Source organism: Schistosoma haematobium, chromosome ZW (assembly GCF_000699445.3).
Source record: "Schistosoma haematobium chromosome ZW, whole genome shotgun sequence".
In the NCBI taxonomy this organism is placed as follows: domain Eukaryota; kingdom Metazoa; phylum Platyhelminthes; class Trematoda; order Strigeidida; family Schistosomatidae; genus Schistosoma; species Schistosoma haematobium.
In genome coordinates this window covers 58188544-58216393 of record NC_067195.1, presented here as the reverse complement: position 1 = coordinate 58216393, position 27850 = coordinate 58188544, and the positions used below count along the sequence as shown (strand labels likewise).

General features: G+C 31.9%; 1 protein-coding gene across 1 annotated transcript in view; it reads right to left on the bottom strand.

Moving 5' to 3' along the window:
* Positions 1–27850, bottom strand: part of MEGF6 (multiple EGF-like-domains protein) — a 108692-nt gene that overhangs the window by 79065 nt on the left and 1777 nt on the right. Inside the window, exons 2-3 of the mRNA XM_051211873.1 lie at positions 4156–4293; positions 3298–3407 (exon numbers count right to left, since the gene is read on the bottom strand). Coding sequence (XP_051071986.1) covers positions 3298–3407; positions 4156–4293 — 248 coding nt within the window. The remainder of the gene's footprint in view (positions 1–3297; positions 3408–4155; positions 4294–27850) is intronic.

Genomic DNA, 27850 nt, shown 5'->3' with positions numbered 1-27850 from the left:
ATTAATGGATATAATTTACAGTAACTGAATTTGTTTATAACTTCTACAAGTATGTCTTGGAATTTATTAAAAATCAATTTCTATTTAACATCCTACTTCAGTAATGTCTATATCAATATAGAATTTATTACTACTTCAAATGTTTTCTTTTTTTTACCTATTCTTAACTAATCACACAATTATTCGAAAATTCTCCTTTATTTAGTTTTCACTAGTTCCAGGTATTATCCCATTTTCATAAGAAAAAAAAGAAAAAAAGAGTAGCATACGACCATTAAGATTAACAGATCCCGTGTTCTGTTGTTGTTAGGGTGGTTGTTGGTTACTCCTCAACGAAAGCACTAACAGAACAGTATGGATAAAAACGGTTGACTATATAGATATCTTTTTTTGTTCTGTAAATAAGCTAATTTATTTATCAGTATAGAAATCTTATCGAAAACTGAAGAAATTATTGAAATTAAATCATCCAATATATATGTATATATAATACATATGATTAGTATGTTCAGTATTTACACTGAAATATACCCATGCACATAGCAAACACTTGTGTGCCTACACACACAACATCTGAATAGAAAGGCGAATAACTGAACACTTGAACAGGCATTTTTTTGTTGCTTTTTTACATAGCTTCTACACAAACAAACCAGTAGATCTCAAATAAATTGAAGCAGGAAAATGATAAGTTTTTCAACTCTGAATTGCAGACCATGATCTTGATGATTCAGGGTGGTGGAAAATGAAAAAGAAGAAGTAGTAGTAGAAGCAGAAAACAAAAGTAAGAATGAAAGTCTAAGATGGAAAATTTTTTTTATAGACAATATAAATTAAATATACATGAACAAAGCAGATAAAAATTGGATAAATAGTGTTACAGTAACTTTTTGTTTCTTGTATGTTGGTGATGATATTTTTCTCTGTTTTATCTATACACAAAGAAATAGAGGTAGTGGTACATATTATTCAGTCAATTTATCGAGATAACTAAGTTTAGGATAAGAAGAATCAGTGAGCCAAATACAGAAAGATAGGTAGTGGTTAGGGTGGAGTTAATTAATGTAATGTAATTTGATTTGTTATGAGCTTTTCTGACTTTTTAGTCCATTTTGTCAAGTTTAACATATATATGCAATATAGGTAATTTGTGTGTTTGGACGATCTAAACTGTCAAAGTGAAGTGATGCAATTGTACATTAGAAACCGGTCAATTTAAGTTACCGTTTTATATAGACTGATAAGTAAACACCACATATAAATTATTAAAAACAAAAAGAATTTCACAAAACTTTTAGCTATCTACCACGTCATTGAACCAATTTTCTTACTTTAATGCAATCAGTAGCGGGAAATATTAATTGAAGAGTTCAATTAGAAGCTTAACAGTACACTTAATTTTTTGTTGTTTGCTAATGCAGTAGGAAGGCAGAGTTGATCAGAAAACTGTGAGGCATTTGGACTATATGTGTACAAAAAACAGCTTGTTCTAATCTTGCATCTGCCTTAACAATCTTTGATTTACCTTAAACCCTACAGTAACTATGGCGTCTTGTCATTATTTTCAAATTACATAATTTTTTTCTCCCGTTTATTATCAATTATCACTTTATAATTACTGAACCCATATGCCATGCTTCAACAAATAAACGTGTGATCAGATTGTTGAAGATGCATATCTCAGAAATATCACATTTTTCAGATCAATTTCGTCTTCGTATTTCACAAAACAAGATAATTGAAATTCTGTTGTTAGATACACAGTTGAGAAGAAGTTGATACAATATAAATTAATTTAAATAAGCAATTGTCGATAGAAGTAGAACCGACCAATTAGCTTTTCTTCAATATTTGGAAATCCATTAAGGAATTTACATTATCAGAAAGAACATTGACATAAATTTTATCGTTGTGTTTACTGTAATTTCGATTTCAGTTTAAAAATTAGTTTAACAGAAGGATTTTTTTATTATTGGCTTCTAAGTATTCTGAGTTATAATAGAGGTCCATCAAATTCCATGAAAGTTTTCAATATTCAAGCTTTATACTCATTCCCCAAATTACAAACATGTATGCTGTTTGTAATATATATATATATATATATATATATATATATATATATATACTGTATTTTGACTTGGCGATTACTATTATGCAAAATTCAACAGAAAATTAACCATAAACATTTTTAATGAAATCATGAATCGATCAGTGTCAGATCATCATTGAAAGCCAGGAAGCACTGAACAGCCATTTTGTTCTAGTATGACATTCATATGGAATATGTACATGGGATTCAAACCCTACACGAATGTTCAACATCTAGACCATTGAGATGTAATTCAGTGGTGTTAATGCCTAACTTCAACCAATCCACGATATTATGCAACCATCTTCAGTTTTTCTCGGTGGTTAACTGCCTCACACACTTGTTGAATTCCACTTGTCACGACTTTACACTCGGACCCAGAGAATTTCCTAAGTTAGTCACTAGTGAGCATATGATGATTATCATTATAGGGTTACGAATACTGTCAAGTTTCATTGGCAGCGTTGTATGCTGGCTCACAAGTCTAAAGGTTAAACGTCCACACACGTTACTGAAGGTGCTGAGTTCAGTTCGGACGTGTAGGTTGTTCATGTGCACTGCTGAGAAGTTCCATACTAAGACGAAATAGCGCCCAGTGCTTCTTGGTTTTTAATAGTGATCTACGATTGATCGATTCATGATTTCAATGAATATCAACATTCTCTACAACCTTATACTTATAAACATTTTATTCTATTTTTTGTTTCTAAAATGTCTCAACTGCATCTTGTAATCGTATATTTTGCTAATAAATTAATCATTGAATTAGTTTTAAAATTAAAATCAAATGTAATCGGTTGTCATTTAATGTTTTTTTTTGTTATGTACTAATCTAAATTGTACAAAATAGGAATCTATGGCACATTAGATAAGTAAAATTATTGTAATGAATGTGAAGAATTAATCATTAGTGATGTCGGTAAAGTTAAGAACAAATAAATGGAACCATATGGAATATTTGTACTCCAAACCATTTAGGACATAATTAAAGCACGTTAGTATGTAATATTAATGAATGTTTGGTCGATAAATAGTAGTTAAGTTAGACAAACAAATGTGATTATTGAATTCACCAATGTACACCATGATTATATATATATACTTCAATCTGAATTCACCGCACTTGAAATTATACTATGATGTAACTCAAGTCATTCAATGATATTTATGACAACACAATTAAAAATTTTTTTTCCGAAAATGCTTACCCGGAACACAACCTTCATATCCAGGTTGACGAATGAAACCAGGACAGCAGCGAAATTGTTTTATAGGTGCAGTTTTAAAAACTGTTTTATAATGAACAGCATAATGGGTTCTAAAATATTTAAATAAATTAAAAGTCCAGCCAAATAATTCTATAATTAAATAATTGTGAATTAGGAACGTCAAAATTTTATGTTTTTTTTAAAGATGAAATGGATCAGTAACTTTCAACGTAAAATGGTCATTGATATTTCAAAGCAGTTTCATCAAAAACTGATATAAGCTGAATTTGTAGAGTTGGGTGCAAGCATTGATGAACAGTCTGAGATTAGAATAAATCAGCTGTTTAGTACGTTCTACTTTTCATTATTTTATCCAGCTGTTATTAGTTTATGATGATACTAATTTACAAAATGTCAAAAATCTTCTTGCAACTACCTTGATAGATTAATGACATCACTGTTTAAACTATGATGTTCTTGTTTTGTAAAGATAAACAATACTTCTCTTTATCATCTGCCTTAAATGGTTCAGCTAGTTAAGGTATTTAGCAAAATCACTTAACAAATATGTCAATTTAAACGTTATCAAAAGAAATTTTGCGTAAAAAATGAATGACAGATATCAAGATCTTACAGAATGATCATAACAAACATTAAAATGATCTCAGTGAAATATCACACTTCCTAGACGTATAACTTGATCTTAAATGTCTAAAATCAGAAGTTATTTAGCTTGATCTTGTAAATGATTGTGATGCAATATTCACTAATTATCAAGTTAATGAAAACAAATAATTAATCTATTTATACATAATAATAGATTTAATATTTTACAATAATAAATATCCAATAACTTACTGTTCTTTATATTTGATACACCAGTTACCTTCAGTTTCACAATTTGGTTCCCAAACACGTGTTAATTTTGTATAAGGGATTTGTATACGTTGACGATATTGTCTTGGTTTAGGATTAGTTTCGAAGCATACATTTGGCCTAAAATATTTGTGTATGTGATAAAAAAGTATGAACTTAAACTAACAATCGTAATAGATTATTAATTTTTTCTTCCAAGAAATTAACTAATTTCCCCTTGATTAATTCAACTTATATCATTGTAATATCCAAATAGTATATGATCAAAGATTAATTCAAATCAGAGACATCTATATCGTTTATCATTATTTTGTCTACGAGTTTTAATTAGAAATTTCAACTTAATCTTAACTCGATAAACTAACTGATAGTCGAATAATATAGAAAGTATCATACTTTATTTCTTTTCATTGTTCTGAAACATTCTTATCTTACATATACGCTAAAAGGTAGTAAAAATAATTGTGTTTAACAATTTTAACATTCTTAAGTTATATTTAAAGAAATCAGACTTATCCAAGGTTTATAAAGTCAAAAATTATGTTTAAGTATACATATGTAGTTTATACCCGATAGATCTAGTACATTAATCATAGAAGTTCAATAGGCATTCTGACATGGTTTTTCAGATATCGGTAACTTGAAAAAAATCCTTGTTCATAATTGAATTTACACTGGTATTGATCATTTTAGATCTATAAAGATTCAATTCAGTTGCTAGTCTTGGTACGTTCACATAGTGGTGAACTATATTCGGTGTTGGGTGGTTTGTGATTACTGCAAGGAAGACATAATGTGTCACTTAGTAAAGTTGTAACATTTTACCATAGCATACAGAATTCCAGAAGGATCAAAGATTTAACAACAATAAAGTTGAATAATAATATTGTAAACCACTTAATCTCTTACATAGTTAGCTATTTACTGTTATTCTGAACGAAATCATCAGCACAAACGTCAAGTGGAAGTAAAATATTCGAATTTCTACACATAAGACTCAGAGCTCGTCCTGTAGACCTCGATCTTGATTGATTGTTGTTGATCTTTATCCCGTCATTGTTTACTTCTTTATTTGATTTTGCCTCCAATCGATTTGATTCGTGCTTCTATATTTAAACACTATCTTTCAAAAGAACGGCTGCCCAATCAACTTTATCAAAAATGCCAGCCAAACTTATCACCAGAAACAAAAACAAGTCCAGAAACCAAAAAAAGGATTATCTTACCAATATGTAAAAGTATATCAGAAATTGAAACGAGATTTTTGAAGCCTTTTTGAAAAGGTGTAACACACAAACCAAGAAAATCACTTCAATCGATTCTATGTAAACCAAAGGACGAAATGATAAAAGAAGAAAAGCCGAACATCATCTACAAAATAAATTGTTCCATCTGCGAAAAACACTGCATCGGACAAAGCGGACACTTTCTTCATCTTCGCCTACATGAACATCAATTAGCGGTCAAATGCCATGACATATCCTCACTTATATCAATACAAGTGGACAACTGTGGACACACATTCGACTGGAAAAATGTTGAGATCTTGGATAGAGGCAATTCCAAAAACACCAAGGAGTTTTTAGGGGCTTGGCGCTCAAGTGAGTCAGTCATCAACAAGCACATTGAAATCGATCCAATTTATAGACCAGTCAGAAAAATTATGGACAAATATAGGACCAAGAACCAAATCAGTTGGAAGTAAAATCAAATAAAGAAGTAAACAATAACAGGTTAAAGGTCGGCATTGACCAATCAGGATCGAGGTCTACAGGACAAGCTGGGAGTCAAATGTGAAGAAGTTTCAACACTTCACTTCTACTTGAAATTTGTGCCAATGATTTCGTTCAGAATAACGATGAAAGCTCCACGACCAAATCATCCAGCTATGAAAATAAAACTCCATGAAAACTTGTGGTTTGTGTTTTGACATGTCAGACAGTTTTACGTTATCCAAATAATCTTTTACACTGAAGTTTTAAAACTCGAGACTCTTTATAGACGACGAAACTCAATTATAAATAATCCCAAAATGTCGCCCTTACTTTAACAGTTTCGTATAAATGGAATAATAGATAAAGATTATGTGGATGAATTTTCATCGTACTTATCTAATAAAAATCCTAACAGACGAAAACAGTAAAGAAATCAGTTCAATTCATTAAATTTCCAACTAAATAATGAATTCCAATATAATTTCATCCTAGCGAAGTTATTTAAAATTATTCAGTCGACACAATGAATGCTCATTGGCGGCCTACACTCCATTAGGAGTAACAGGAGTAAGTATGTAAGTAAGTACAAAGAATTAAATATACACTTGAAAAAGAAAAGTGGAAATATCCTTGATCTATTTAGTCTTTATTCAAAGTTATTTCACTACCATCATTAATTATTATAAAATAATAGCACAATCGTTTATTGATTAGTATTTCAATATTTATTTATTATTTATTTATTTTAAAACATAGATATTGGTACAAGGAAGCACCAAATACATATGCGCCACACAAATCTCATTCGATATGTGTGAGGACTGTGATACTGCCCGGGTGCCCAAACCGAAGCAGGTGGTTTTCTTAGGAGGCCACACCTGGAGCCTTCGACCTGAAGGTCTGATCCACCAGGCAGTGGAACATCGTGGGGAGATGCAGTCCCATGGCAGCCGGTGACCAACAATTGGTTCATACGCCATTTGTTCCAGCAGGATACTAGAGCCCATGTTCACCATTGGTTTGTGATCCGGTTAAAGCGCCAAACATTCGCTTTTCGTCCTCTCAATTTCGTAAACAACAGAAATGCCACGAGAAGTCAGTGAGTAGGACTTCCCTGGCAGAGGCTATATACGCGTGGCTATGTGAGAGCATTTGGAGAGGGAGAGCGGACTCTCCCTACTCTCGGCCGTACCAGGGCATTTGAGGGCAATTTCAATATTAGAATGTAAAAGGATTCATATGAAAAGGAAGAATAAAAACCTTAGGTATAAGAACATAAAAAGCAAATAGAGAAAAAAATAAATTTGACAAGGTGGAAACGTGAATTCATTCTATTTTTCAAAGTATTCACACCAATCACACTAATAGTTTGTAACATTTTATGATAATGATTTAAAACGTTCAGCTATTTAAAAAGACATGGTTTAAAATGATTTTATACTTGAGTAATTCTATTATTAGTTATGAAGTATCGATAATGTATTATTATATTGTATACACCAACTTAAGAATCAATGTCTATATATGATCTATAGTAATTATATTTCCATTGTTATATTTCATTCTCATTTTCATTATTTAAAATACCATATTAACAATATTATAGAATCTGTGTTCATGTTCCCTTGAGATGATTTACCATTTTATTACTGAACATATTATTACTGACGTAATACCAAACTATTTCTTGATAGATATATAGTGTTAACAATTTCTAATGAGTTCAACTCAAAGTAAGAAGCTTTTACGAAGAGATTTCGACATGATATATTCATTTGATTCTACACTCTTCAATATCGATAGTTTTATTGTACGTTATTTGAGCTAAGTTCCCCAGCGCAAATTTTAAAAAAATCTGTAAGGTATATTGAGTTTCATTGAAATCATGAATCGATCAATGTTAAACCACCATTGAAGGCCTGGAGGCACTGGATGACCGTTTCGTTCCAGTGTGTTACTCTTCAGCAGTGTGAGACAGTTGCCTACCTAAAACAATAGATGATTACACAATATCGTGGATTCGTTGAAGTTAGAAACTAACACCGTTGGATTCCGGCTCAATGGTCTAGGGGTTGAGCATTCGTGCACGAGACTGAAAGTGTTGGGTTTGAAACCGACGTGTAGGTCATGGATGTGCATTGTCAATGAATGTTATACTGGAACAAAATGACCGTTCAGTGCTTCGAGGTTTTCAACGGTGACCTGACAATGATTGATTCATGATTTTAATAAAATTCAATAATCTTCGCAGTCCAAAACAGAGAATATATTGAGCTTATCACTATATCGTTAAGTATAAACATGTACTAATGTAAACAGATATTGAAATACAAATAAGTGTATTGTAATATCACTGGCAGAGATGATGTTAAAAATACTGATAAAATATAATAGTTGAATATTAAATGTAAAAGTAAAGAGAATAAAGATAAGTTCACTCTTAGGATGTCATGATTATGAAAGTTTTAAGATCGTTTTCACATGATAACAAGGTTACTAATCATTACTCTGTTGATTATATCAAGTGCATTGAGCTTCATAAAAGCAAAACTAATAACTTTAAAACTGAGGACCATTTAATTCACCTACAAAACTGTTAGTTGTCATTGTAAATTCACCAATTATTTCAATGAATCAATTATCTACTATCACTCAGTTATCAATGACTACCAATCTGTGAACAATCTATGCTTATATTCATCATTAAAATTTACTATATAAACCTTTGAAAATGAGTAGTATATTTGTTGTAAGAAAAAAACAACAACAACAACAACTGAGTAACACATATTGCTAATTGAATTGAGAATGTTTCTTTTTTCTTGTTCCATATTCTGTTTACTCATTAAAAAAAAGTTAATTGAATTTTTCAAATCAAGTAGAGAAATTTGAATGAAACTTCAAATAATGAATTCACTCTCTAAAAAATTTATTTATTGTCAAATAAGTTTATTATTTTGATAACGTTTCCTTAAACTATGACCATAGTAGTAATGATTGAAGATGAAAGAGAAGAAGGAAAAAGATAACAAACTTCGGTAAATGAAGTATAACTAAAAGAAGATCTGAACGAAAGAATATTACAGTCAAGTTAACCAAGTACCACTTTATTCTCTTCTTTATATTCAATAAATAAATAAACAAATAAACACAATGAGAAGATATAATTTCTATGTTACATTTGCTAGCTTTACATATTCTACCAATTTAGCCATTTGCCTAATGATTATAAAAGCAAAAGTATGTGGTAGACAAAACAAGTGTACACTGAAGTACACTGGAACACACACACATGTATATTATGAATGTATACACACTTTGTGGTAGATAAGATACAATTTGAACACCTTAGGGCTTGTCAGATGTTATCATACTTGTCCAATGTTGATCGAGTCGTTTTTTTAAACGAGAAGAAAATAAATGACGATGAGAAGATGGATAAAGACAGCGAACTACAAGAGAGAGTGAGAGCAAAAAATGAAAATCAGGTATTGATTTCCCTAGAGGCAACGTTTTTGAAAAAAAAATGATTGCAGAGATAGAAATGATGAGGAAGATTATTATTATTATTGTTATCACTGAATGTACATACACATTCGAATAATAGTTATTTTTCTACTTTTTATGAGAATGACGAGGTGGTAAGTAAAAGGCAACTAGATTACAACACTTCATATTGAAATTTACCGTTTCGGTTTAATAGAATACCATATAAACTTTTGGAATTGTTATAATATTCTATGTTTTCATGAACTGATTTAGTATTTTCACCGTAATTTCATTTACCATCTATCTATCTATCCATACATATTTCTATGTAATTCAGAGCAGGGGAAAGAGTAAATTAATAAGCCATAAACTTAGTTTATTTTCTCAGTTAATTGTGTCAATAAAGTACTTCAAATCAAAGCGTCTGCATCCTAATAATATTGTTTACATAGTTCATTGTTGAAGATTTTCTCATCATTTAAATAATGTGTTCATTTGCTCTGAAGAAGTGGCTTACATTAAGTCACGAAACGTCAGAAATATGATTTTTCTACTTATTGAGATATAGCAAAAATGTGTTTATTATTAAATAATGCAGTTTGTGTGCAAAATAACTAATTTTACCTCATAGCTTCAAATTAATTGACCACTGGGTAAAAAACTTAATAATAAATTTACATTTTGTTAAATCTCAATGAAAAGCTTTGCGCTCATTGCAGAAAGATATGACAATTGTCATTAGCAAAGCTGATAAATGCAATACAACAGTGGTCGTGAACAAAAAAGACTACGAAGACAATAGCATTTAAATATCTATCGATGAGACCATATTCAAAGATCGGTTGACCAAACTTTCAAATGGTTAAAAATAAAATTAAAATAAGAGATAAGTGAACTTCTGAAAGAACTAAAGCAAGTTACTGGTGTTTCCTTGTGGTTTACTTTATACCCCAAAACCAACACCACATCACGCTTCTATGGATTACCAAAAATTCACAAGCCTGACATTCTTTTATGATTCGTAATGTACTTCAAGAACACTCCCACATATGCTTTATTTAGACATCTAAACAGCACGCTGACGCCATTTTCACACAACTCAATTAATGTCGAAAAAGATTCATACGAATTCAAATCAAATATCTTGGAGTTATCCATCAAGAAGAACGAAAAATTGATGGGCTGTTATGTTGCATCTTTATACACTAGTATTCCAATCGACAGATATCTAGACTTTGTTGATGATTTACTAGAGAATGATAACATTCTGTTTAGTAGATGTCTATCAAGCATTGGTTCAATCATGAAACCGTTCACACTATGCCAGAGTTCAAGACTTTGACTTTCGAAAAGACCTTATCTAAACAAAAGAATGGAGTGGTCATGGGATTCACAGTATCTCCGATTATTGTTAATTTATTCATGTCACATATTGTGTCACGTATCTGGCTCAGAAATGTAGACGACACATTTGTCCTTATTAAAAAGACTCTTCTTTGAAATTTCTTCAAGTAGATAAACATGTTCTCAGAACACAACAAATTCACTTTCGAAAAGCAAGATAAGCATAGTGAACCGCCATTCTTAGACTATTTAGTTAAAAAGAATTGTAAGGGGAGTCTAAATCTTATCATATACAGAAATCCGATACATTCACACCGGTATATTGATTTTAACTTTGCATGTCCATTCAGTTAGAAATTCTCCCTAGACCTGAATCTTCACACTAGAGCAATCAGCATCATTACTTCAGAAGACGACAAACTAAAAGAAAGAGAGAATATAACAAACATCCTACGCCTTAGTAATTTTCCTAAGAATGATATTAAAAACTTATTAAAACAAACTGTCCGTCTGTAAATAGCAATCCTAATAAAAGATCTTGGATTGGTACTGTGGTTTTACCTTACCTCCAAGATAAGACAGAAGAATTACAAGGGATATTGAGAACGTACAAAATTAAAGCTTTCTATAAGACAACTAACATTCTAAGAAACTCTTTAGTTAGAATAAAAGATACGATCCCGTTCAATTCCACACACAATTGTGCCTAAAGATTACATTGTGTCGTTTGTGATGTGTTTTATGTTGGAGAGTCTTCCCGTGAGATCTCGACTCGTGCCAAGGAACACTTGAGTTACACAAAAAGACCTAATAATCCTGCAGAATGGAAAAATTCACAGATTCAGTCAGCAATAGCAGTACATACTATCCTCAATAATCAACAAATTGATATTAAAAATATCAAAATAATTCCGAAAGATTTCTCCAACTATAAAGATAAGTGAGTAGCCGAACCGTTTCATATTATGCTAAATCTCTTTGCTCCCAATAAGAAAGAAGGCCTGGATATTCATCTAATTTGAACTATTTATCCAAACATACCACACATGACCTCATTTATTTTCCACAAAATCTGCACACAGACACATTTTCAACCCCACTACTTATTTTACAAATGCATATATTTTTCATATCTACACTCTGACACACAAATTAATACATTGACAAGTCATACAAATTTACTTTGACGAATAATAACTTGACAATGACCTATTATGATTTTGATTGTACTAAAAATATTCTATATTGTTTCCTTTGTACTATTTAAACTTGTGTTAATTTAATTCGGTTGTTTATTTTTTCTGAAGAAGTCGCTTACATTAAGTCACGAAACATCAGAAATACAATTATTCTACTCATTAGGATATAACAAAAAAACTGTATTTATTAATAATATCACTTCAGTAGATATAAGTAAACAATTTTTTCTACACATTTATGTTAAAACAGATTATTAAAGAAAAGTATTGATGATAAAACTTTTCTTTCTTGATTATGAATGTCAAGTTTGAAGTTAAGCTTCTTTCATTATTGTCTACAACAACTTAGATTTTCAAAGATATTTATCATGACAAGGAAATCTAAATGAATAAAAGATGCGTATAAAAAGCAATAGTGACAGGAATAGAAATATGGTAACTGCATACCAAAAAAAGTATTGAACACATAACTTTAACATTAACCACGACTATTTGGTATTTAATCATTGAAGACAATGATGATTTTGGAGTTCAATCACTCAAATGAGACAAATTGCTTTGAATATGTTTAGTGTTGGATAGTTGTACACTGAAAAAGATTGTACTGTAAAAATAAACATTTTTTAGAAGGAAGTTAGGTTTCTTCCAAAAAATTAGCAACTGTAATATGCCTAAATAAAACGCCAGAAAAACAATCATAAATTAAAGACATTAGTAACAATAATAAGTCATCTGTTGACTTTAGATAATTTGTATATTGGTATGATAAACTACAAAAGGAATAAGCTAGCTTGAAATATTTATTAATTTTAAGCTTTGTAGAGTAGATGACAGATCATTATTTACTTCTGCTTCAAGCAACTTCAACCAACAGCTATTGATATGATGGTTATCTGCTGTGAATATTCTTACATTTGTGATGTACTTCGAAAGACGTCATTTACTGATTAATTCGATATGAAACACTGTAATCTTAAAGTTTACAAACTAGTATGTTCAAACGAATAGCGAAAATAAGAAATAATCCTGATCACTTTTTTGAACAATTTAACGAGAAATAGATTAGTCGTTTTACAGACTTCATTATAAACAACAATGTAGCAGTAATGAATTCTATTAGTTACAAAATAAAAGTCATTTTGAGTTATATGTTTACGTATGGGTGCGGTTTATGATTGAAACATGTCAGTTCGTATTCGTCTTAATGTTTTCAGTCATAATAAACAATAATTGACTAATTGCTATGCGAGTGTAGGAAAGTTTTACTATTATCCGTTTTTATTGTGAAAAAAAGAGAAGAGTCTGTAAAGATTCAGTAGTCATTTAGTTATTTATATGAAAAGTATACGCAAAATACTTAACATACACGGGGTAAAAGCAAGATTCTGAAATGCATTTCAGAGGGCACCAACCCAATCACACTTGATGGAGAAGGTCTGGAAAAGGTGGAAAGTTTACGTATCTGGGCATTATCATCGATAAACAAGAAGTATCTGATTCAGATGTTAAGGCACGGATAGGCAAAGGAAGTGCAGTCGAATAACATATGGAACTTAAAAGAACTGTCAGCCAACGTCACAATCTTCAATATGAACGTTAAGATAGTTCTACTATACGGAACTGAAACTTGGAAAGCTATTCTACAACCATCATCAAAAATGTAAAGGTATTTAGAAACAGTTGTTTGTATAAGAAACTCAATGTCCGTTGGCTGTATTCTATCAGCAACAACCTACTGTGGGAGAAAACAAGTCAGTTTCCATCTGAAGAGGAAATTAGGGAAATATGTAGGAGGAAATCATCAGATTACATCAACTTGGAATCCTGAAGGAAAACAAAAAAGAGGCAGGCAAAAGATCGCACTACGTTGAGAATCGGAAGCTGATACGAAAGTGATGAATAGCAACTGGGAACAACTGAAAAAGAGAGCCTAGGACTGAGTTGGTTGGAGAGTGCTGGTGGACGGTCAATACTCCTCTACGAGGGGTAACAGTAATTAGTTAATTAATTAGGCAAGCAAGTAGTCAATTAATAATTAATAATGAAATCCTAGTCTTTAAGTTGTTCAATCAACAATTCAATGATAAATCAACGACTTTTTGGAGTTCAAGTGCTTGAATAAGGATATGCTTACCATAATTACGAAATGAGTTGGCTTTCGTGTTTGTCAAATTTTACGTCAAAAACTTCAAGTAGCAATACACTGTTAAATATACAATTTATAAGTAGTAACAGTAGTAACATTAAAATTACTGCAAACGACATGTCAAGCCTAATCTGTAATAATTACTCTATTGCAATCATTCAGATTAGCGAATATTGTACGGGTTTTCTTTTATATTAATACATATGTTTAACACTACACAACCCTATTCATTTTGAAATACTATGGCATTAAAAAATATAATTGACTTTTAATTCAGAGAATTAAAGATATGGAATTTTCAAACCTCATCTAGTGTGTGATATAACTTTATTGTTTCTAAAACGCTAGACAAATATACGGTTATTAGAGCACTAATAAAAAACAACAGGGTTTCACAATCTAATCCACGAAGTTTAGACACAGCAGCGAAACATTAAAATTCCTCAAAATGTACTTTAAAAGTCGTATGTCCAATTTGGGGACAACCTTTGCTGTTTTCAAGTCATTTATTATCAACGATCACTTCATCTGTTGTTGTGAAAATGAAGTAAAGTTTATTAAACAGAAGTCGTGTCAGCATAAATTAAACTTTATTGTAATACAATAAAATAAATATATATAGTTCAACTAATGTATTACGGTCTAAGAATTGTAAACAGAATTTTTTCGGATTGAAATATACAGTGAGATTCTAATTTATGGACGAGCGAATCAGAAGCGTTTTAGAGATTTCAAGGTTACGGCGCCAACTTCAGTACTTAATGCTAACGTACGATCAGTTCACACGGAATTTTGTACAAAACGTGATAAATGAGCGGCTATAACAAGTAAAACGGCGGGACTATAATTTGTGGACGAATCAATCGGGTATAAGATAATAGATCTCGGATTTTAACGCGAAAGCCTTTCATCCATTTGGTTAAATAAAATTTCTGGCATTACGGTTCGTAATGGAAACCCCATATATAATTACTAACTAAGGCAAATTACGACAATTTTTGCGAACTGGATAATAAAAGCACCCGTAACACTGGCTGCAGCCAGGTACTACAATATATATGGATGTTCGGAGAGCGTACACACTCCTACATAGGCTTGGTTATGTCCATCGTGTTGTTATCCACAAGTAGCATTTTGTGCACTCAACAACCTGAGTGCACATAAGCAATATTGAAGTTATGTGGTTGAGGCTGAAAGAGTATTTGAGACTTTATCATGACTCTAGAGGCCGACTATTCTGTAGCCGTATGGATGATTTCCTCTACTGTATGCATTACGATTTTAGAACCTCTGAACCACTTTCTAAACTTGACAAGTTTTTCAACCACGTATAAGAAGTGTATCCACTTTATTTCCCTGGTTTTGTATAACATATTTTTACTCCATACTGACGGCTTGCTGATTGGCTAATATTTCTCAAGGTCACTTAAGATTCGTTCAAAGGTCGTCCATAAATTAGAGTCTCGCCAAATATACATTAAACTCCTTGGTTTGTAGACTAAATAATACTGCAAGTCATCGACCTCATGGAATCATGGGTACCACGGTAGGACGAAACATCTGCCTAGTGCTTCCTGATTTCCGATGATACCTTAAATAAAAATCAATAAGTGGGTTAAATCACCTATTAAACGTATGGTAGGAGAGACAATTTCAGGAATGTGTCTTCTCAATAAGAAAATTATCATCTAATTTTACTCACCGTTGGCCTACTCCTGAGTTAACTTCACATTTGAATACAATAAGAAAAAAAAACGTAGAGTTCTGGACATTATAATGTGTTTGACAATGATTTCTAAACTTAAAACCGCTATTCTTATAACTAAGCACCACCTCTGAATCCACTACAAAACACCTGGTCAACATTTATCTCTTCCTATGCAAGTATGGATGTTATTTTATATAAATATGTTTTTAGATAGAAACTAGTGGTATTCTTTAGACTTAATTCTCATAGCAGTTTTATCGAATGAAATACTTACGTCTAGTTTCTTCTAACCATTAGTCAATATGACTAAATTGTTTTGAACAAGTTTATTCATTTGCCTTTAAACCACACTGTTTGCATAAGAGTCAGCAATACTGCTCAGCTACTCAAAACAAAGTATTTGGAGCCCGGTATAAACCTGCATCATATTGATTGCAACTTATAAACCTTAGCTCTACAAATGATTTATATATTTGCAAATTGTTTGTTTAAATGATTTCAATCGTTTGTTTTTTTCTATCTAAACGATTATTTTCTTTTGTTACTGGTATAGATTTAATTATGTTTATTTATAAATCTATTTATCATTGAATATTTCTCAATTGAATATACTAAACAAATAATATTAAAGTGTTATTATTGACTGTAACCTGTTGTTAGAATATAACTGAGAAATAAGTAATAACAAAAAGCATAAATATATAATAGAATACAAGTAAAGGATTATTCATTATGAACAGTTAATCAATTACAGTCCTAAATATCAATGGGAAGATTCAAACTACCAATATATAAGTATTAAAATTATGATTTACCCGATTGCATTAGCCAGTGACAATCTGGAATCCGTAGCTAAATGTGTAATGTGATAACGTTTGAAGTAAAAGGTGCTGGGTTCAATTCCCGAAGTGAATATCAAGTCTAGGATTCAGGTATTTTCAAATGACGAGTTCCAAATAGAACGGAACACGCCTTTTGGATTCCACTGCTAGGCACTATCAATCTCTGCTCATATACATATATGTATTTCGTGAAGATAATCCTATTTATATGCAAGAGATCATCAAAATAACTAAACCTTAACATTTATTAATCTTGGTACTTACGATGAATTCACAGATCATTTTAACACATAGTTCACGTTAAACTCAGGAATTGTTGATAGAAAAGTAAGGACTATTTTAAGAAAAATATATCTTTTGCAGTCTTGTCATTTATTGCAGCTCCACAATCATATTTATAATGAATTAGTTAATTAATCTTGTAGTTTAATGAATAACATAGTTGGATTATATCATAAAATGGTCGGGAAATATTAAGTATCTAAAAAATGTTGCTTAACAGTAAAAAATATAAATTATGGACGAAAAGTATGGATGACGTTTCTTCACTTAATCAACACAACGTACTATTATTTCTCATCAAGTCTTATTGATAAAGACCATGAAAATTCTACAATCACCACAAGTTCGTCTATATGAATAACAATAATTTTCTCACTAGTGACTAGCTCGAAGATGCAACTCCCAGTATTCTAATGAGAAGCCGTGACCAGTGGAATCCAACCATGTCGAGTGTGAGACAATTATTTACCATCGGTAATGGATTAGGGTTGCACAGTGTCGTGGATTGGTTGAAGTTAGACTTTATTACCACTGTATGTCAACTAAGTGATTTGCAGGCTAAGCATTCGCATGTGAGACCGAAGAATTTTGATTAGGTTCTTGAGTATGGGGTCATGAATGATAACTGCCTAGTAGTCCTATAATGAGTGGAAATGCCAGTCAGTTGCTTCCAAGCCTTCAATTTCGGTCTAGCTAAAATTGATTGGCGACTAAACCTATTAAAAATTCTATCATTTCCACAAAACTATACTGGTCTTTATATCTGCTGAAATGTTAAAATTGCCTGTTATTTCTCCATGTATAGATACCTGTTAAGCTATAATCTCGGGTTAGAGCAATTTGTTATCAGTGAGCTGTTTAATGAACTAATTTTCATTGATAGGGTTTATTATAGTTGGAAGTACAAGTACGTGGTTATATGTGCATCATAGGACATCAATTGGTTACTGAGTGGTACTCTTTAGTGTTCATTCAATTTATGATATGGTTATCAGTCTATATGACTCCGGATCACGGATATAATATTTTAATAGCAAATGGTTAAACAATAACGCTAGAAAATTCGGGAACATATGCTTCGTGCTAGGTTGGGATTTTCAATATGACATTCATGCAGTCTTGACTGAACTGATATTTTCTATGTGATTCAAGTCCGCTTCACACATTCTCATTGTCTGAGATGTCAACACTGAGCTGTACTAGTCATAACTAAACCTTTATGTGTGTGTGAATATTGTTAAATAGTATTGTTTGCATTTCACTTACATACTTAGTATAAGTCAATGGAAGTATCTTCAAACTTTAATTTGGTCCTTTCTATAAAATTACCTGATGACATTGTCGTTTACTTTTACCGTCGTATATTAAAAGATAACTGACAAGAAATTTCGCACTTGAATTAGTGTTGCTATCAATCTTTAGCAAAGAAATTCATCTTTACTTCAGATATAGTCACTTTTATTTAAAGTTAACCAACTTACAATTAAACCGATCCTTAAGATATCATCTTTACATTTGAATTAGGCTTACATTCATTGTATATTCTTCTTTATAAAAGTTAACAACACTTTATTTTTTTAATATTTTCTGTGTAAATCTTAGTACAATCCAAATACTTGATTCACCTGAAATTCTTAGAACATTTGTCAACTTATTTAATTAGACAAGAAGTTGAAATATGATACTTTAAATATTTATATAACTTAAAGCTAAATACTCTTGGGTAATAGATTCATTTAAACTTTTATCGACTTACGAATTCACTGATGTTTTATTTTAATAAATTTACTCTTTGTAAACACTGAGAACAGATAAAGAGGAAGAAAAATTGTAAATGACCTAAATATTTGATCATTGTGTTTGTACTGTAGAACTGAAGACATTTCTATGAACTTAATTCTCTTGTTGCTTATAGATTATATATATATATATATATATATATATATCATCAAGGTACAGATACATACACGATGAATAACACTGAGCAACCTGTCGTCCAGACACATAATAACTTAGCAGTCATCGTTAGCCAAGACTTAAAGACTACTGCCCACTGCCGTGCAATAGTCATCAAAGGTTTTAGAACCTTATGGTCAATACGTAGGGATTTTAGTCATGTCGACGTTAAAACGTTTTTGACTTTGTATACAGTGTTTGTACGTCCTAAACTTGAGTACTGCATACAAGCGGCTAGCCCCTGCTTAAAAAAAGACTGTGAGCTTCTGGAAAAGGTTCAGAGAACAGCAACTAAGCTGGTTCCCGGAATTGCGAAGCTCCCGTATGATGCTCGACTGGTCAAGCTAGACCTTTTGCCGTGGTCATATCGTAGAACTAGAGGCGACTTGATTATAGTTTTCAAATTGCTTAGTGATAAATTTGTACCTGATATGCCCTCATTTTTCTTGTCTTCCAAAACAGAGAATTTACGAGGACACTCCAGAAAGGTTCACAAGCCCAGAACAATTTACTTGTCAGCTGACTATCGACTTAACCATCGGATCATCAACGGGTGGAATTCACTACATAAGCACGTGGTTGAGGTTCCATCCATCGACTCTTTCAAAAGAAAGGTGGATCAACTGAGAGACCACCATTGCCAGGACTAACACAGGCCATCAAGCCTCCTGTCCTTTCCAAACTGAAACTGATTAACATCAAGGAACCATTTATGTATCAGAAACCACTTTATTTTATTTTATAAAATATAAAACGTGAATAAGGTAAGTGAATATGATTTTCTTATTAAACTAAATTTTCAGTTTATCACTGAATAAATTTAATTTATAATATAGATAATTAAAAATAGTTGCGAAGGTAGGGTAATTCATTTTAAATAATCAATACGAAGATGTGACTAAAAGAAGCACTCTTTATAGTTTTGAAATTAAGTCCCAATTTGATTCAAGAATAGAATGATTCGTATAGTGATAGTAATATGATATTTAAGTTACCCTCAAGTATTGATCACTACTAATTTAAAAATTTATATTTTTCATGCAATTGTGTAGGGTGGTTGTGAAAGTATTAAAAACACATTTATGGACAGTCACTAAGTTAATTAATATGGATAGATAAATTATAATTTATGTAAACTAATTACCATACTGATAAGATCCGATCACATTCTATTTCTCGTTTACATATAAGATTCCAGTTACTTATCTATTTGTATATCATACATTTATTTCAGATACTCTATTGCTGATAAGAAGTTTCAATTCTCTAGTACCACTTATTGATGTTATTTCAAGTAGTTTGTGATTCGTTGCATTAAAAGTTTATAAACAAGTCCTGGATTCGAGTCCCTTTTGCGGGATCATGGGTACGCACTGCTAAGGAGTCTCATCTTAGGACGAAACAGCTATTCAGTGCTTCCAAGTTTTTTTTAATGGTGGTCTAACATTCATCCATTCATGATATCAATCTAAACTCAACAATCTCTACAACTCTATACTGATAAATAAACCCCCATTTGAATTGGATTACTCTGGGTGTTTTTGAAGTAATTGATGTCAGTTTGTTGCTCATATCATATCCAATTGTCAATATACCTTGTGCATCTAAGATGATAATTAGTTGAAATGAAACTTCAAAACCCATAAAAGTAATTGATATGAGAGGATGGACCTCCATAAACACAGATATTTTTGCGTCTATGTCTATGTTTATAAAATCCCTAAATACATTTATGCATACTCACACAATACACCAAAAGATTATTTAAACAAACAAAAATATGACCTAAAACATTTCTATATTTAATACTTTCAATTGTAACATGTAATTGGGATTTATTGTTAATTTTCGATCAAACAGAAAAAGAACATTTTATCAGAAGGGGTTTGTGGAGATTTTAGAAGTTTCACAGATCGAAATGATTATTCAATTGAAGCTAGAACACCATGGAAAACCTGGAAGCACTGAACGGCTGTTTCGTCCTGTTGTGGGACTCCTCAGCAGTGCTCGCCCACGATCTCGTCCAGCGAGATTCGAACCCAGGACCTATCAGTCTCGCGCCAGGTGCTTAACCACTAGACCACTGAACTGGCATCCAACGGTATTGATGTCTAACTTCAACTAATCCATGAGATTGAGCGACATATCCACAATTGTCTCCAGTGAGTTCGTATCTCACAACTGACCCGGTTGAACTCCACTGGTCACTGCTTCTAATTAGAACTTGAGGATATACCTCTTGAAGCTAGTCACAAGTGAGCAGATGATTATTATCAAAAGGTGTTTGTGAAGATTTTAGAAATTTCACAGATTGAAATCGTGAGTCAGTTGAAGCGTCTGGCGCGAGACTGATAGATCCTGGGTTCGAATCTCGCGGGGTGCGGGATCGTGGTACGCACTGCTGAAGAGTTCCATACTAGGACGAAACGGACGTCGAGTGCTTCCAGGTTTTCCATGGCGGTCTCGCTTCAATGGACTCATGATTTCAATCTGTGAAAGAACATTTTAACCAGTTAACTTATTTAGTGTATAGTGACTACTTCTTTCTTTAAGAATAAGTTCATAAAGAACTTTAATTAAATTATTATTTTACGGTAAATCGTAACAACATACTAGTAACGAAACAATTTTGAATCATAAGTTATATTTCTTTACCAGTGAACTGAATTTGAAGTAGGTGTTTATTCAGTACATACAGAAGGAAACTACAACCGTTTTTTGAGGTTCATATCATCTCCATATTACTGTTTGTCTAAACTTAACAAGATTTAATAGTTCCTGAAAGTACTGCACTGCTTACGGAGCTGTTATTTTAAAGAGTTGTCTTTATCACTATGTGATCGATTGGTAAATTGAGGTATTCACAAAATTTAGATTATAACACAACACAATCTGAGCAAATAATAAAATGTAACATAAACAGGCAATAATAAACAAATTCTTACTCAGTATAATAACACACCTATGTTATAAACATAATTAATGCTGAGATAAGTAAAATTGAATCATTATAGATCATTTTATGATTTTTATTTTTATCCATGGTTATTCATTTGTTAACTTGTATATAACTCATAGTCAAATGATTTTTAGTAAGTATTTTACCTATACGTGGTTACTCAATTAAGTTGTTTAAACAAATTTACAAGCTCAATCACTTCTGTCTTTTAAAATCTTTCGAGTATTACAGTGATATAATATCAGTCAAACATTAATCTAGGACATAACACTGCACAAAATCTGATTGTGCCACGTCAATCAAACAACGTAATCACTGTGCGTCCTCCTAATTCTTTATCAGTTAGTGGTATTTCGATAATCAATTTATCATATTAGATTAGTTACTTAATTACAAACTATCCAATATCAGTATTAAGTTTTAATATATTTATTTCCACCCAGTAATCAAACAATTGAGGTCATAGATGGCTTTTTCCTTAGAATTGTTTTGTTAGCTGAATGTTTAATTCACTATCCTAAATATCCCTTTTGTATAGATTATAAAATGACAGTGAGTTAAAATGCAGTTGAGACAGTGTAGGCTGAAAACCAAAACGTTAATTTTCGAATATACACCGTTCTTATTCACTCATTTTGGACAGTTACCTATTATATATATATATATATATATATATATTCCTGCTCCTTAACACATGGTTTATTAAATGAGTTAATTGTATAAAATTTTTCTATCAGGCAATCCATATATATAATCTATTAACACTTGAAATGGTGAACAGTTTCAATTCAATGTACATACATGGGTAAATTTATCCGTATACTGTGTTTACGTGTGTAGTTTTATTTAAATTATTATCTTGTTCATTATATCTAAATTATCGCCACATGTGAATGCTGAAAAAGAGAAATCCCAAAACAACCAATTCGTAAATTATCGTTCATGAATTCATTATATACTACTTATTATATTTATAAGTGGTCTGCAAATAGTTAGTTCGTTTTCTTAATAAGATTTATAAAATTTCATTTCTAAAGAAAGGTAATTAAAAGGGTGTGGTTTGTGTATCGATAAAAAATTAATAGTAATCATTATAGAGTATTCTTTTCAAAATTTACGAATGCAACATCTTTCATATGGATGGGACTGGTTAGTGTATAGTGATTCAAATGTAGAGATAGAGTTTTAAAATATCTGGTGGATGCGTACTGCTGAGGAATCCCACAATAGGACGAAACGGCCATCCAGTGATTCCAGGTTTCCAAAGGTGGTCTAACATCAATCGGTTCATGATCTCAATCAAAATAAAGTAGTTTAAACATATTAATATATTTCTTATTGGCAAGTGAAATTTACAAATAAATTCAGTTAATATGATTATTTGATTATGTAAATCAATGATACACTGTACCGAATAATACATTCTAGGAAATATCAAATAGAATGATTTCGGTATACATTTTTATGTACTTTCACCTCAACTGATCAAATATATTTACAAATTTGAGTCGTTTTATTCTGCGTATCAGTTTCTTTTTATTAGTAACTACTGTACAGTCTCTTATATAACTTTAAAGTGAAAGTGTGTGGATAAATTAGATACGACTCAATTGACAAAGGTCTGGAAACTAAAAGAGAATGAAATCATACAAGTTTTAGTGGTAGATAGAGTTTGACTATTCTTGGTCATTTTAATAGTTGAGATCATGAGTCAATTGAAGCTAGACCACCATGGAAAACCTGGAAGCACTGGACGGCCGTTTCGTTGCAGTATGGGACTCCTCAGCAGGAGCGACACTTCCACCATTGTCATCAGTGAGTTCGTATCTCACAACTGACCCGGTTGAACTCCACTGATGAGTGCTTCGCACTAGAACTCCAGGATATACCTCTTGATGCCAGTGACTAGTGAGCATATGTTGATTAGTATCAGAAGGGGTTATGTGGAAATTGCAGTAATTTCAATAGTTGAGATAATGATGCATTTGACAATAACCATGATAAATACAAATTACTCTCTTCCTACTAAAAAGAGGAACTGCGACAGAGAAGTATACTGGGAGTTTCATTTACATATTGTAGTGAACATCCACAATATTATTAGCGTATATCAAACGTGTATAATAAGCTCTGATTACCATTGTTTTGCATAGTTACAACGATATATATAGAGAGTAAAACAAATGAACCGTGTGCTTAGTTAAGTGTCTGCTAATCTGTTTACACAAATTACTTTAATTACAAAAGAATTACTAACAATGTTCAAGTGTACACATAAGAATTTGTTTTAAAGTTATGTATGTGGCATTATGAAACAAACTTACATTAAAGTCTCATAATTTACATAAACATACAATATGCTCAGACATGCTCAATAGCCTATACTCTAATTTTCACATTTTAACAGTAAGGACTATCTATTTTGTACATCTGTCAAATAGATTGGGAGTAAACAGTAAGTGTATGATTATTCAAATGCTTAACAACAAAACCGTAAAAATGACAAGAAAAATCATAATTAACCTGTTAAAAAGTCACTGATGGCTTAAAATAACGTGTTGTTGTGGACGCTTCTTACATGGTTGCTTGTAATTAGTATGTAGCAGAACATGTCGTCGAAGTTGTCACAGTCGTAGGACGGGGAGGAGAGTTAGTACATCAAAATCACGGAGTATTTAGAACTCTCGATGAATAAACTAGAAAACAGTTCTGGTTGCAAAATACATTGCAAGATGCGAATGGATAATATAAGACTATGTATAGAAAGACTGGTTTCTCCATATGTAATCCTACTGTAATCAAGTAGAACACAAATGGGGACAATCGAATGTATCTGAACGCAAAATTACAAAATTTCTTAGTAAAATCTCAGGACCATACAATAAATACTTCATTTGAAACATGTCAATCAGTCGTCTTAGATTTCATTGTTCTTTCGTTTCCACACGAATAATTCTGTGTTCTCGTTCTCTTTTCTTCGGTCTTCTTAACGTTCTGCCTTCAGGCACTTTAGTTCCGATTGGTGTTATATACTACTTATATCTGTCGACATCAGTAGCATACACCACACTCATCCCCACTTTAGGCAGTCATTCTTGCGGTGATTCTGCTAGCGGTGCCACTTTCTTTTCCACAATCTGTACCACATTCTGCGTCTAAACTTCGAGTCTGCAGAAAGTTGATCTTCATGACTCCGTCGACCCATCGGGCCATCAAGATCCGACGTACACGCTGCACCTGGAACGTTCATCACCTGCACTTCAGCAACCTGCTGAGCCAAGTACATTCGATTTCCGCCCAGCAGCCATACGTTCCACCGCCACTCTCCGTCGACAGCACTCGCTACAGCCAATGCCGCTCCACCAGAACACTTCACTTGACTTCAACTCCCCGCACCAAGCCGTTCCAAATGGCACCTCAGATTCAGGGCCGCAAAGGCGTCTGTAGAACAGCACGCTTCCCCTCTTCTAGTTGGCAGCGACACCAAATGTAGTAAACGAGCACACAAATAGGGACACTCGAATTTAGTTAAACACAAAATTACAGAATCTCTTAGTAAAATTTCAAGACCATACGGTAAATCCTTCATTTGCAAAATGTCAGTCAGTCGTCTCAGACTTCATTGTTCTTGCATTTCCACAACAATTACACTCTGTTCACGTTCTCGTTTACATTTTTACTCACGCAGAATAAACTGTAACTACGGTTATCGATTAATTCACTTTTATCGAAAACTAAATAAGTTAAATGTTACAAAACTCAAAATGAATTATTATGATGATTGTTGTATTTTTTCTTCCTCTATCCTTCGCCGAAAAATGCAAATACATTAAACCTCATACACAAAGAATAAACTATAAAAGTCCTGTCATATTACATTTAACCTCGAGAAGTGTTATAACTTGCAATTTATACATGAAATATTTTTATAATGTTGTATTAACAGAACAAGTGGAAAATATTTCATCAGTAAAGATGATTACTCTTAACATATACTATACAATATGCTTAAACATATTATCTGATCACTTGAAATGTTCTTCAGAAATTTTAATCATTCCATTATTTTCAGCTGAACAAGTTATCTGATCTTGTATTTTACTACAATTTAAATACATATATGATAAAGTTATTTCATGACACTTGAAGTTTGAAAATGAAATTGATCCATGGAGACTGTTAAAATGTTTACTCTAAGTGATTTAATTATGTACTCAATTTCTTGTTTAGTTGTAGGTAAGTATTTTAAATCGTGACGGAATTTTATAGAATTTACCTAATAAAAATAACAATTATTCAAATGTATTTAGATAAGAGGATGAAATTTGGCTTAGAAGATTAAAATCTGTATTTCAGAAGAAAAAAAGTAGTTCTCGCATAATGTAAACAATGATATACACGAATTAGAATTCAGACATTCTGGAAATCCTAATTGATATTACTTACAAACTATAATAGTTAGCTAAGGGTGTTGATTTACATCAAAATATCACAACGTTCTATCCCTTTTACTCATAAACCGCATCATCATTACTGGGCACGGGATAGAAATGGGATATATGTGTTAAGGTTTTAAAAAGAAATTTGTAGAACTTGAAAATAACTTTCGCAAAGAACTGAGGTCAACTGGAAAATATTTGGAAAACGATATTCATGAAACAGTCACTTTTTTATGTCTTAACATTTCTGAACAGTGTAGTTTTCTATAGGATTGAGCTGGTTAGTACGTTAGCCTAATATTCTCTAATCCATACTTTAACTTCAATTATTTTGCGATTATTGTTATTTGTACGCTTTTGTTTCAGTCTTGACTTGATTATTTTTACCAGTCACATTGTATTAAAAATTATGTTTTATTCATGTTCTTTGTCTGTTGTTGTTTAGTAACGTAAATTAAATTTAAGTTACTGATCGTCGACAAATTTACACTGTCTTTAATACATCATATATTAATTTCAATGGTTAAGATCATGAGTCAGTTGAAGCTAGACCACCATGGAAAACCTGGAAGCAGTTGACGGCCGTTTCGTCCTATTGTGGGATTCCTCAGCAGTGCGCATCCATGACTCCGCCCCCTGCGATATTTGAACCCAGGGCCTACTGGTTTCGCGCGCGAGCACTTAACCACTAGACCACTGAGCCGGCATCCAACGGTGTCAATGTTTAACTTCAACTAATCCACGAAATTGAGCGACTCATGATCTTAACCATTGAAATCACTATAATATCCACAAAACCCATCTGATATCATATATTGTTAAACTATCAGATATAATTGATCCCTTTTCTGTTAATAAATTGGATCTGAGAGCATTTCTTATGAGTAGGGTCAATAGTAAAAGTAATTGAAAAGTTTATAATTAAAGTGACGTAATATTAAAAGCCTTCTTTCAACAATTAATATCCTTAACGATAGTACATTAGTTCTTTATAGATATAGAGCTGCGATTTCGCTACTTATTGTGAAAAGTTGTGCTCATGCTATACATCTATATATTGTTGAGTTAGTGTAGTTTATATCTTTTGTGTGATCGCAAAATGAATAATGTGGTAAATGTACGTCAGTAGAACTTATTGAAATGTGTAGCACAACCACTAAGAATTAGTCACTTGTGTGGAAGAACAATAGCTCTGTGAAAATTGGGCAGAAACAAGCTGGAAATATTTAATTATGAATATTCAAAAACTTTGACATATATCTATAAAAATACTCTTCACCATTAAATTGATTATTTTACGGTCAATTTTCACAACAACTTGACACCATCTGATGAATTGTTAAAGAAAAATAAAGCACCAAACAAATAGTTATATTCACAGTTTGGAATAATCTAAGACTATCTATTCTCATGCTCATGTATGCATAAGACCGGGTTCTACAGTTACTATGATCAGAACAGTATCAGGATTCACTGAGTCTCTGATTCCTCATCCTTAAGTTAGATGCTAGTTTTTTTCAAAACGATTCATTTAAATTTCAGTAGTTTACTTTAATTTATTTGTCTCATAACCAATCACACATATTAGATCGTTTAAA